Source organism: Xyrauchen texanus, chromosome 24, assembly GCF_025860055.1.
Source record: "Xyrauchen texanus isolate HMW12.3.18 chromosome 24, RBS_HiC_50CHRs, whole genome shotgun sequence".
Lineage (NCBI taxonomy): Eukaryota > Metazoa > Chordata > Actinopteri > Cypriniformes > Catostomidae > Xyrauchen > Xyrauchen texanus.
The window spans coordinates 15,587,298-15,601,292 of record NC_068299.1 but is presented as its reverse complement, the minus strand read 5'-3'; the positions used below and the strand labels follow the sequence as shown (position 1 = coordinate 15,601,292).

Genomic DNA, 13,995 nt, shown 5'->3' with positions numbered 1-13,995 from the left:
TCTTTTTATTACTTCACCGTAATAAAACAGTTATTGCATATTTGAATATCACATAACAATAATAACTATAAGAATTTATCATAAATTAAAACAATTATTTTCATCAAAGAACCAAATATAATTTCAGAATTTTAGGTTACACTATTTTTATGCTGTGCAGTCTTCTAATAAGTCACATTAAAAAAAAAAGGTTTAACGAAAGTGACACATTTATTTCTCTCTTTTTCACACCTGTATTAAAGTACTGATTAAGGAACTTAAGAAAGATCTGAAATGAACTGAGATCCAAACAATCAAAAATTTATTGAAAAAAGAAGAAGAAAACAATATTCATAGTTGATAATTATACATTGTAAAGAGTTAGATGAGACTAATAAAGATAACATTTAAGATAACATACTTTTTTTAATTCAGCATTGAACAAATTCAATTAAAGTTTGGTAGAAAAACATAACAATTAACAATTTAAATATAAGGCATGGAGGTCAAACAAAATAACAAATAAAATAATAAATTAGAAACAATAACAAATAGGCAAGTAATAAATGAAAAGTGTCAACTAAAACTTTAATAATCACAAAACAAGTGTTTTCCACGCTTTCTTGATATAATTCAAAATACTGCATAATTTCGTGTTCAATTTTTTAATCGAAAACATCCCAAACTATGACGCGAGAATGAATAAAAATAAATAAATATATAAATAAATAAAAATGACGCGAGGATGGGCGTGTGTTTCACGTCATTCTCCAATTGATGTCATATCCTCGTAGCGCTCTTCGCTTCCTGTGCCTGGCGGAGGGAGGGGTTGGTGCTGACGGTTGGGAGGACGAGCAGAACGCCAAGAAAGCCTTAGGAAAGCGATAAGAAACGAGGGAAAAGGGCCCGAGGTTTCACCTTCCATAGCTCGTCTCTGGTTAGCACCCCCGAAGCAAGTGCAATGTCGTCCAGTCGTCATCTTAGTGAGAGCAGGGCCATCCCGACCAGGACGGTGCTGATCAACGACTCAACTCAGCTACCTCACGACTACTGCACCACTCCTGGAGGCACTTTATTCTCCACCACCCCGGGAGGTAATTCACGCCTGGGACCTGTGCTTCATGTCTCAGCCGATCTCGGCTTATTGTTTTCATGGAGATGTAGTTCTAATGGTAGAGGGTGGCCTGTTGTGGGCTGGAAGCCCTAACCACATAGGCTAAGTATCAAAAAACCTACTGTGCTTCCTACCTAGACAGTATTTTAAGTGCCTTAGGCTCATTTGAACGTTTAATTTTATTTATTCTAATGAGGCTCAATAAAGTTTGAACGTTTAAATCGATAATGCCATACAATGTTGCCGAGGAAGTCAGCTCACTTGGTTTTGAGACACAGCCATAGTGTTCATAACAACAACAGGGAGGATGTGCGCCGCCTATGCGTAAACATGATTGGTCCACACTGACTGATTGACAGAATAGGACAGAACAAAGGAATGCATTACATTAAACGCATACAGACGCAAGCACACATACAGTTCTGGAAAAAATTAAGAGACCACTGAAAAATTATCAGTTGCTCTGGATTTACTATTTATAGGTATGTGTTTTGAGTAAAATTAAAATTTTTGTATTATACTATAAACATTTCTCCCAAATTCCAAATAAAAATATTGTCATTTAGAGCATTTATTTGCAGAAAATTACTGGTCAAAATAACAAAAAAACATGCAGTATTTTCAGACCTCAAATAATGCAAAGAGAACAAGTTTGTATTCATTTTTAAACAACGCAATACAAAGTTTTAACTTGGGAATAGTTCAGAAATCAGTATTTTTGGAATAACCCTGATTTTCAATACCAGCTTTCATGCATCTTGGTATGCTCTCTACCAGTCTTTCACATTGCTGTTGGGTGACTATATCCCACTCCTGGCACACATATTCAAGATGCTCGGCTTTGTTTGATGGCTTGTGGCCATCCATCTTCCTCTTGATCACATTCCAGAGGTTTTAAATGGGGTTCAGGTCTGGAGATTGGGCTGGCCATGACAGGGTTTTGATCCGGTGGTCCTCCATCCACACCTTGATTGACCTGGCTGTGTGGCATGTAGCTTTGTCCTGCTGGAAAAAAAACAATCCTCAGAGTTGGGGAACATTGTCAGAGCAGAAGGAAGCAAGTTTTCTTTCAGAAAAATTGATGGTTTTTGTTTGCATTGGATCAAAAGAACTAATGTTTGTACTGCTAAAAGCAATAGTTTATTGGATGTTGAAGGAATGATCATATGTAATAGTCCGATTGCTTTTGAATTGCATTAGGAATGTCTATAATACTGTTTATGCCATATGCATAATCATGTAATAAACTGTATTGTAACAATAAGCAGACCTGGCTGGCAGACTGACAGTAGTGTATTGTTTGTTGTGACAATGCAGGTACCCGAATAATATATGATCGCAAGTTTCTGTTAGACCGGCGTAACTCGCCCATTGCCCAGACTCCTCCAGCGCACCTGCCAGTTATCCCAGGAGTGACAAGCAGAAACATCCTGAATGAAAACAAGAGGAATGAAGCTAACAACATCAACAACCGTGATGCCAAGCCAGGGCAAGGTTAGTCTTTAAAACTGACCTAACTGGAACTGTTTCCACTGGAACCTCCCTGCTTAACAATCTGTCATCTTTTGTACATGAAGAGTAAAACTGAAGAGTCTGATTGGAGGTTTAAAACTAATAGGTCTGATTTGAGGTTTAGACTAGTAATTACTAGAATCATACAGTTAGCATTATGACTTTTGTCCCTTTTTTTATTTTATGCAATAATTCATTCATGTAAATTTTTTGTATTTGTTTTTGCGCAAGCATGTGCAAGTGGGTTTGGTGAAATTGCGTGCGCAAAGCGCTAATGGGCTGGGTCAAGTGCAATTCAGTTCTAAGGTTCTTCTCTGGTTATTGCATTGTCAGCGTCCTATTATATAGTCAATTCCCTGTCAAGCACCATAAAGATAAAATGTGCTGCGATATAATGACAGCACATTCATAAAATTTGGTAGTGTAAATGGACCATATGCAATGAATTAGAATAATAGAATATGGACTTGCATACTTTTGTTTATTAACTGTGTCCTTTGTACATTTATACACATGGAAAATGTGGTTCTTCTCAGGATTTGGATGAAGGCTCTAATAAATTATAGAGAAAGTGCCAGAATCATGGCTAGTATAACAGTGATTGTATCGGCCTTTCAGGTTAGTATACGAATTTGATTTAAAAATTAATTAAATTTATTGAAATTCAAATTACAAATAAAATTAAATGAAAATATTATCAAAATAATGAAGTAGTAAAAAAATTATATATAACTACCTCCTGTAAAATATTTTTTTTACATTTTAAACTCTCCAACAGCATTCACTGGCCTCTTATGCAGTGACTTAAAAATGACTCTAACAAGTAAAAATAAATATGAATAGAAATTAGTTCATAAATACAATTGTAAATATGACATAATAATAATAATAATAATAATAATAATTGAAAAATAAAGCATGACCTATAGATAGTTTAACACAAATCTCATAAAATGTTGTTTCATAAAACGGCTACAAACTGTGATTGCCAGTGAAATATTTTCATGTTATATTTAATGCGTTATAGCTTTAATAAAATTAAAATAGCTTTGTAATAACTGCAAACTCCAAAACGGGCATTTATCTGTGCAGTTAGCGCCTGAGTTGTGTGAATGTCCTTATCTAAGGGGGAGAGATTGAAACTGCACCCGGCTGAGGAACACTCTGTCGCAGGAACACCTGTCCCTCGAGCACGCACTTGCTAAAGCTAGATTATAACGTGATGGCTCACGACTTGTTGAATCATAATGGATGTCACTGTGCATTTCTTATCATGAAGAAAATTGGCAATATATAGCTTTATTAATAAGAGAGAGTTAAAGATGGATTGAAATGAACAAAAAGGTGAGAGAGGTGAAGTCTTCGCCCCATTATTCACTGAAACAAAATATGTTTTTGATTGTTTTGGCTTGTTTGCCATTATAAATAACTAAAACTACTTTAAAACAACGTACATTTTCTTTAGCAGCTATACTGCAAAAGAAAAAAATTGTTATCTGAGAATGTTGAATATAATATTAAAAATACAAATATTTGTACATATCTAAAAATCCTTTTAAAAAGATGCATTCACCTGAGAAGCAGCATATAAGATATTTAGACATGCTTTTAGAGAATAGATCTTGAATATAAGTATATTTTGTCTTTACTGCACTCGCAGAATTATAACCAAGTGAATACACGTGTATACAAAATACACTTATATTTAAGATTCATCCTCAAGTCTAAATATCTCATATGTTGCTTCTCAAGTAATTGTATCTTGTCTTGTGTTAAGGATTTTTAGACCATTTTAAATGGAATAAAAAGGCAAAAACACTTGATGATAATAAGATTTTTTGCAGTTAATTTCTTTACTGAATTAAACTTAAAAGTATTTTTTTTCCCTTTAATTCATTGAATGTCATCTAGAGGTATTTTTAAAAGATGATTTTGTCCTCTTTATTGTTAATAAGCACGTTTAATACAACATTTTAAGTCTGGGCACAAGCTGAATAATCGGTTAAGAGCTAATGATTAATCTTTACAATAATCGCCTGAGTAGTCAAATAATCGTTCTAATAATCGTTAGATTACTTGATTATCAAAATTATCGTTAGCTGCAGCCCTATTGGTCATGAATGTTACATATGAAATATTTTTTCCCCTCACTGGAGAATTTTATGTCACAGGTGAAGATGCTCAGTTCGAGATGGACATCTAAAGAAGAGGAACCAGCGTGAAGAACGATTCATTACCTGGTACCTGTGTACCAGTGGCTTGGCTTGTAGAAACCAATGTTGTAAGCCCTCTCCTTTAGCTCTCTCTAGCTGCTGGGTGCTGCATAATCATGGGGATGAATGAGTAAAGTTTGCCCAGTGGGACTGCTGGTGCCCTGAAAGCTAACTTTTGAGTGTGCTCTATTTGTTTAGCTTTCAGGACTACCATCAGCTATACTTGCTTCAGTCAGAGAGCAAGGGAAAATTATGTATTATAAGTGCCCAGATATTACCAATTCACCATAATCGACTTCATTAACAGATTAGCCGTAAGAGATTCACTTCTCATAGTTCAGATTTGATTTCAGAGTACGCTGTTCCAGTTTATTCCTTTTTAAAGGCCTTTAATGCAGTCTATTTTGAAATCCAGTTATCATTTGTACACATCCTTCCAAATGTAATATTTGTCTGTTCCCATCCAAAAACCGAAATACTGGATTGTTTTTCACCAATTTCTTGCTAATAAGGGACAGCAGGACTATGATAATTTTGGTTCAAAGATGAAGAGAATTCCATTTGTATCAGTTAAACATCTGTATATTTTTTTTACATTTAAGGTTTCAAGATTTTCAGGTATTTGTTCAGCTCAGAAGAATAGTTTTATAGAATTGTTATAGAAAATTCACAGACCATAATCAAACATTAGAATTTGTACTGAATTACAATTCCAAACAAATGTACTCCAGTTATCAAGTTTATTTTAAACTACCCCGAAATGAGCATGTTCTTCTCATTTCTTTTCACCTGAAAATGGAATGGCTAATTTAAGATAACTACTAACATCTAATCTGAATTTTGAAATTTGTTACTTTAGGTCAGAGAGAATGTTTTAAAAGTACAGCTTCATCCTATTAACAGAATGGTTTTTCCCACCTTTGCATTGTAAGTTAGTTCTTATGATACTTGAAGCATCAAAATCAGCTCTGTAGTTCTGTTAAACACATCCTCTAGTCAAAAGTAGACAATACCTAGTGCTGTTGGACTGGATAAAGGGTTTAATATACCTTATGAAACATGATGACAAGGAGAGCTGTTCTCAGGAAGCACTTGCTCCCTTCAGCGGAGAAGTAGCATGGATAATAATATTTTGCATTTAAATCAGCTGTGACATCTACAGTCACTTTGCATTTACTACAATTCTTGCAAACCTTGATGATGGAATCAAAGGTAGGAAAGCACTGAAGTGTAGTTTGGTCATTTTTCCATTGTCTATCTCACAGCCACACAATGTGAAAGTTTAAAGTTCCTTTTCAAATATGGATGGTTTTGTAGTGACCACGTATTCATATTTTAATTCTGATCAAATGTCTTGAAAATTTGAAATGAATCTTTCCAATGCTTTTCTATGCATATTGTTTTGATCTGCTTTTCATCTAGTTCACATGTCTGAGTCATTATCTTATTTTTTGGGATGCCATATCTCATGAAGGGTGAGACGGTTTGATTAATATTCAATGAAAGTTAAGCAAAGAGATTATCCAAACAAAGTGACTTAAAAGAGGAGAAAACTTATTGTCATGAATTTAATTGTCACTTTTTGTGCCTCCGTTATTCTAAGCACAGAAAGATTTGTTTTTCTCTCATGGTGATCTCTTGTGCTTAGTCTCCCTATCCATGCCTTACTTACTAAGCTGAGCAGCTGTCAAATACAGTTCCCTTTCATACATTTAAACAGGATTAATTAATTTCAGTTAAAATGTTCTTATATTATTCTTCCTTGTTTAGTTTGAGGATAAGATCAATATATTGCTATGTTTTACTAGAAAGCATTTATATTTTTGAAAACATGTTTATTATCATTTGCTTACAGAGATGGAAAGATTTTGGGCATACGGCAGTGTAATGTTTGTAATACAACTAATGGGTGAGTTGACAAAAAAAATTATAAAAACGTGGTTTAGATTTAGCTAAGGTTAAACTTTCTATCATACAATACTGATGAATATTCATGAATTGAAATTGAATCCTTAAGTCATGTCCAGATTAAAGCATTGTCAGACTTATTTAAAAGTCACATTTAATTAATAATGACTAAGTAAAGGGAACTTCTGATACTGTCCTTCTGTAATCGATTTTGAGTTGTCAAATCCCAACTTGTTTCAACTCTGAAATCTGAAACTTAGATTTGTTTAATGAATGCTGCTGCTTACTTTTATTTCTTTATTTTACTTTTTCAGAAATTGTCAGAAATAAATTTAACTCTGTTAGAGGGGATTTTGGATGGAAATATTTGATCTAATGTGGCAGAAATTTGAAACTGTATTTTCTTTCTTTGAAACCCTGTTGAGTTGAATTTAAATTAAATGCCAATGGACACTGTTACAGCAAGATCAATAAAAGTTACTTTATCAACTATCTCTCGATGTTTATCTTCTTTGCCAAGTGCGTATGCATTTTAATATGCTTACAGTAAATATTATGTATCGTATACTCTATTGGATTTCAAATTCTAGATATCGCTACTTAAAGGGGGACTGTAAAAGTGCAATGCATTAAATTTCCTAATTTATTTTAGCAAAATAGTCAATTCTGGAACTATATAAAAAACTAAAACTTTGATACTTCAATTTGAGTCAAGCAAGGTCAATGTTTATGGGTAAAATATAGATCTAGCTTAAGCACAATGATTGACTATCACAAATATCAAGTTTATAAAAATTATACATTTGTTTATACAGAACTTTTATTAACATAGAGTTCCCACCATTTATTTTTGAAAAGACCCTGCTAGTTCCTTAGCCCTTATATATAAAACTACAGTATTTAAATGGAGGAGAGCTTGGTTGCTTGGAAACTCATGGCAACACAATGTGTCCACTCTACAGCAGTTCAATCAGGCTGTTGTTTTCAGTGCCAAGACATTCAACACAGTTGGAGTGACATCAAAGAATGTGGTAGGTAATCAAACTAAAGCTATTCTTGAAAACTTGAAGAGGCAAAGCTAATCTTACTTTGAAAAAAAAAAAAAATATATATATATATATATATACTTTGGATATATATATAAACACACTTACGGTCAAAAGTTGACTGAAATGTTTCTCATGATCTTAAAAATATTTTGATCTGAAGGCGTACGCTTAAATGTTTGAAATTAGTTTTGTAGACAAAAATATAATTGTGCTACCATATTAACTTATTTCATCATGAAACTAAAATGTAATTAAAAAACAAAAAAGTTTTTGAAATTAATGACTTAATAACAATAATAAAGCAGCCAATAAGTGCCCAACATAGATGGGAACTCCTCAAATACTGTTTAAAAAGCATCCCATGGTGATCCCTCAAGAAGTTGGTTGAGAAAATGTCAAGAGTACATGCCTGCAAATTCTAGGCAAAGGGTAGCGACTTTAAAAGTGGCTAAAATATAACACAGTTTTGATTTATTTGGGATTTTGTTTAGTCACAACATAATTCCCATAGTTCCATTTCTGTTATTCCATAGTTATGATGACTTTACTATTATTATAAAATTTAAAAAAAATATATGTATATATAGTATGACTACTTTTTCAAAACGTTTGACCGGTAGTGTGTATTCACACACACATAAACACACACACTAAAAATAAATCTTGTAAAAATAATAAAACAAAATCTGTAACTACTGGCAGCATCATACTGTAAAATTACGGTGCACTACTGTTTTTGAAGTACACTACTGTAATTTAGCATCTTATTGCTGTTAAATAACATACTAGATACTGTTGTTGAAAGTAACAGCTAGATACTGTTATTTGTGCTACAATATACAAGTTTCGTACAGCTTTTTAAGAGTAAAATTCAATCAATGCATTTTCTAGTTACATTAATCATCTTTATCAAGCACCTCAAAGCTTTAAATGTCATCCAATTCTAAATGTTATTTGACAAAAATGCAAGGATAAAAAAAAAAATCCTCTGTGATTTCAAACATTGCCCAATCTGTAAAAACGAAAGTTCCATTAATTCCTTTAAACCCACAGACAGCTAAGACTGGAATCCTTTGTTTGATGAGAACCAAAGTATTGCATTAACACATCGATACAGCCAGGGTTGGGAGGGTTACTTTTGAAATGTATTCCACTATAGATTACAGAATACATACTGTAAAATGTCATTTGTAACATACAGTGAGGAAAATAAGTATTTGAACACCCTGCTATTTTGCAAGTTCTCCCACTTGGAAATCATGGAGGGGTCTGAAATTGTCATCGTAGGTGCATGTCCACTGTGAGAGACATAATCTAAAAAAAAAATCCAGAAATCACAATGTATGATTTTTTAACTATTTATTTGTATGATACAGCTGCAAATAAGTATTTGAACACCTGTCTATCAGCTAGAATTCTGACCCTCAAAGACCTGTTAGTCTGCCTTTAAAATGTCCACCTCCACTCCATTTATTATCCTAAATTAGATGCACCTGTTTGAGGTCGTTAGCTGCATAAAGACACCTGTCCACCCCATACAATCAGTAAGAATCCAACTACTAACATGGCCAAGACCAAAGAGCTGTCCAAAGACACTAGAGACAAAATTGTACACCTCCACGAGGCTGGAAAGGGCTACGGGAAATTGCCAAGCAGCTTGGTGAAAAAAGGTCCATTGTTGGAGCAATCATTAGAAAATGGAAGAAGCTAAACATGACTGTCAATCTCCCTCGGACTGGGGCTCCATGCAAGATCTCACCTCGTGGGGTCTCAATGATCCTAAGAAAGGTGAGAAATCAGCCCAGAACTACACGGGAGGAGCTGGTCAATGACCTGAAAAGAGCTGGGACCACCGTTTCCAAGGTTACTGTTGGTAATACACTAAGACGTCATGGTTTGAAATCATGCATGGCACGGAAGGTTCCCCTGCTTAAACCAGCACATGTCAAGGCCCGTCTTAAGTTTGCCAATGACCATTTGGATGATCCAGAGGAGTCATGGGAGAAAGTCATGTGGTCAGATGAGACCAAAATAGAACTTTTTGGTCATAATTCCACTGACCGTGTTTGGAGGAAGAAGAATGATGAGTACCATCCCAAGAACACCATCCCTACTGTGAAGCATGGGGGTGGTAGCATCATGCTTTGGGGGTGTTTTTCTGCACATGGGACAGGGCGACTGCACTGTATTAAGGAGAGGATGACCGGGGCCATGTATTGCGAGATTTTGGGGAACAACCTCCTTCCCTCAGTTAGAGCATTGAAGATGGGTCGAGGCTGGGTCTTCCAACATGACAATGACCCGAAGCACACAGCCAGGATAACCAAGGAGCGGCTCTGTAAGAAGCATATCAAGGTTCTGGCGTGGCCTAGCCAGTCTCCAGACCTAAACCCAATAGAGAATCTTTGGAGGGAGCTCAAACTCCGTGTTTCTCAGCTGACAGCCCAGAAACCTGACTGATCTAGAGAAGATCTGTGTGGAGGAGTGGGCCAAAATCCCTCCTGCAGTGTGTGCAAACCTGGTGAAAAACTACAGGAAACGTTTGACCTCTGTAATTGCAAACAAAGGCTACTGTACCAAATATTAACATTGATTTTCTCAGGTGTTCAAATACTTATTTGCAGCTGTATCATACAAATAAATAGTTAAAAAATCATACATTGTGATTTCTGGATTTTTTTTTTTAGATTATGTTTCTCACAGTGGACATGCACCTACGATGACAATTTCAGACCCCTCCATGATTTCTAAGTGGGAGAACTTGCAAAATAGCAGGGTGTTCAAATACTTATTTTCCTCACTGTATTCTGTTAGATCACTCAAGGTCTAACGTATTCTAAATACTTTGGATTACTTCTTCAGCACTGGTAGAATTTTTTCATTTGTTTTGACTATAAAAACTCTTTCAGTACAGTAAGACAAGATGTTAAAAATACATTCTCTGAAAAACCTAAATATCATATGCAGTGTTGTTTCTAAAACAAGATCAATCAAATTGATCTTGTTTTAAATTATTATCAAGAAAACGATTTTTGCCCTAATCTCAAATTTCTTAGAAAAAAAAGAAACTATGATCGAATGTGAATTTTCTTGATAAAAAACGTGATCGTGCCTGATAACATGTGCATATAAAAATGACTAGAAATAGCATTTTAGCTTAGCATAAAGCTGACAATTTACATAAGGTTTATTTCTATTTCTTCTGCCCCAAACTTACTTCTCTGTCTGCTCGTATGAACAAAACACACCATAAGAAAAAGCTTCACCGCTGTTCAAATGCACTTTGGATCGCATCATTTATATGTTTAAATGTTTTCCATCTGAAAGGACTAAATATTAAATGAAACAATTTACAATAAAATGCAAAGTAATCTCTTCAGTAATCAAAATACTTTTTGAATATAACTGTATTCTAATTACCAATGATTTAAATTGTAACTGTAGTGGAATACAGTTACTTATATTTTGTATTTTAAATACGTAATCCCATTACATGTATTCCGTTACTCCCCAAACCTGGATACAGCAATGCTGGTTATCTATACAGCATGATTAACCATGGGGTTACTATAGTTATTCATTTCTATGTGAAAATGAAAAGAAATGTAAAACAGATATTTTTAAAGAAAGTTTATGTATTTGTGCTTTTGTGTGTTTTCAGTTCAAATAAAATCAATAATTCTCCCCAGCTATTCGAATAAAGGCTAAAAGAAGACTGCGTTAATAAAATACAAGCAATTCAGTGACAAGATATGAGATGCATGTGAAATCTCACCTTTAAAGATGCACATCTGCAGCAGAAATAAAAATAGTGTGATGGAAGTGTTTTCTCCTACACACTCTCATGGGTTGGATTTCTCCCACACCCATATAAGAAGCAACTGCAATTATCTGACAGATTTACAGAATATGATGTTATTATGAATATTTCAGATGTTCTGACAGGGATAATTGTACAGCCAGGCTGGGACGCACATTCAACAAGACCTTAGAACATGTAACACTGCTTATCAAACAAGGTCTCTGCAAATTTAACATAATCAAGACTTGTTTTCCGCTAAATGAGTTCATGGAAGAATAATATTCATCATAAATATACATTTGTGTTAGTCATATAGGCTATGTATTTATATATATATGCCTAGTATATAGAGTAGTATATATTAGATACTTTCTCTTCCATATGAAATAGGCCTACCAACTTAATGAAATATAAATAGAGGTTGTGATTAATTGGTAGGGGAAAAAACAGGTTCGTTTATGTTGTTATGAAGTGCTGGAGAGTTGTTTGCGCAGGCGCAGACTCGAAGCTCATGCGGGTTGCCAAAATGTTGACACGCAAATTAGACAGCTCAGCACACGTTTTTAAGGATTTCTGGGCTTAAACTGTCTCCATCTTCCAAAGGCATCTTCAATAATTCTCCTTGTTTTACTACGCCTCTGATCATGGTGGTTTTTAGATGGATGGCAAGGCTTTTTAGGTCGGTTGGAATCTGTTCCTGTTCGTTTGCTGGCTTCCATGCAGCACACAGAGTTGTTTGCCTACAAACGATCAAATCTGGCAACCCGGTGGTGTCGAAATACTATTGATGAGTGGGCAGTGGGCAGTGGGCAGTGGGCGGGATCACACAGGCCAAAACATAAACAGAAATTCCGGCCTGGAATGGAAACTTCAAAATAGAATATACTGGCTGTAACATTGTTAAGTATTTCAACTTAGCATGTTTCCTAATTCTCTAATGACATATTAGGGTCATTTTAAGATTTAGTACAGTACAAAATATTACATATAGCACCTTTAAATGGATTGATAAGTATTTTGAAATATACAGTATATTATCATTCAAACCCACAAAAAGAATATTATTACGTGTTGCTTTGCTTTGAATGTGACAATCCTATCTGAGAACACTGTGTTTTATCATTAGAAGGTACTTAACATAATTATTGATGCTATTGTACCCTCTTAATGGATGGCTTTGATGTATCCTCACTTCTAGGCACACTCTAGACTAGAGCTCTTAGCTTTATTCTATGCTCACTATGGAAGGCCAAATTATCTTTTAATATTCCCAGCGCTACTCACCATAATTGCATTTTACTAGTAAGAATTCCAATTATAGAGCTCTACAAATGAATATTTACTTGTCATATGTTTCCATTGAATCTCAATAATTTGTAATTACAGAGCTTGACATTTGAAATTTTACTAGTAAGAATTTCAATGAGAGAGCTCTACAATTCAGACCCGGCGCCAGACACAAATTCACGGACGGGCATTAAATTTTTTTCAGGGGGGCACAACTGAGATAAACCTAATTCCCTAATTGCATAATAACATTAAACGATATGACCGATTATGAATTGAATATGTATGATACAATGATAATGATCGATAGTAGCCTGTTACATAATGCACTGACGCTATTCAAATTCATAACTGACACTAAAGATTTGTGCTGTTTAGGCTTGCGCAGCCTCTCGATGAAACAAATAGGCCTAACTGCAGTTCACACAAAGAAACTCAGCATACTGCGGTAAAAAATTCAAAAGGTGTAAGTTAGTTTTTATATTTATAACATGAAGCAACACGTACCATACAACCAAGTGCTGAATACCATCACGACTGAAAATGTAACACTGATTTCGACAGTTCAATAAACAAGTAATTCATATAATTTACTTACATTTTAGATGCAATATTGACTTTTTGTTCTATTTTAAAACAAAGATCCCAGCAGAAACAGAACGCATCTCACAGTCAACCGTGTTTTCAATTACTAAATGATTCAGTGTTTTAAACGAATCGGTTGAGTCAAAGATTCAGTGACCCATTCATGAACGACTACTTTATTCTTGATGAATCAGCTGTTTGAACGAATCGTTTGAACAAATGACTCAATGACTCGCTTAACACCGCAGCTGCTTATCCCTTACCCACCTGTGGCCGTGACGTCCCTTGCTTGAGGCTATGGCTTTGGCAAGTAACGTTAGACCAACTTAGACCTTACCTCGCTGCTCTCTACTGCCAACTTTGGTGGTCTTTGTTTAAAGAAACGCCGTATATCCATGGTAACTGTCACACAAAATAGCTCAGCATAGTTGTTTAAAAAAAAAAAAAACAGCTATCGTTATTAAGCGCTACTATGCTTAGGACACAAACAAACATTCCCATGCTCACTATCGACAAACCAATCAAATCCATTTAAAAATATTATTT

At 34.7% G+C, this 13,995-nt stretch overlaps 1 protein-coding gene across 1 annotated transcript; it reads left to right on the top strand.

Moving 5' to 3' along the window:
- The first annotated feature begins 779 nt into the window (after positions 1-779).
- LOC127618079 (eukaryotic translation initiation factor 4E-binding protein 2-like) lies at positions 780-7,213 on the top strand. Its single transcript, XM_052090319.1, has 3 exons — positions 780-1,073; positions 2,411-2,587; positions 4,777-7,213. The coding sequence occupies exons 1-3, from the start codon at positions 941-943 to the stop codon at positions 4,806-4,808; spliced, it is 342 nt and encodes a 113-aa protein (XP_051946279.1). The 5' UTR covers positions 780-940; the 3' UTR covers positions 4,809-7,213.
- The last annotated feature ends 6,782 nt before the right edge of the window (positions 7,214-13,995 follow it).

Excerpts from the sequence above, each read along its gene's own strand:
- LOC127618079 (XM_052090319.1), top strand. The coding sequence starts at position 941 with ATGTCGTCCAGTCGTCATCTTAGTGAGAGCAGGGCCATCCCGACCAGG. Across the intron at positions 1,074-2,410 it reads ATTCTCCACCACCCCGGGAG|GTACCCGAATAATATATGAT; the intron begins GTAATTCACGCC and ends GTGACAATGCAG. Across the intron at positions 2,588-4,776 it reads TGATGCCAAGCCAGGGCAAG|GTGAAGATGCTCAGTTCGAG; the intron begins GTTAGTCTTTAA and ends TTTATGTCACAG.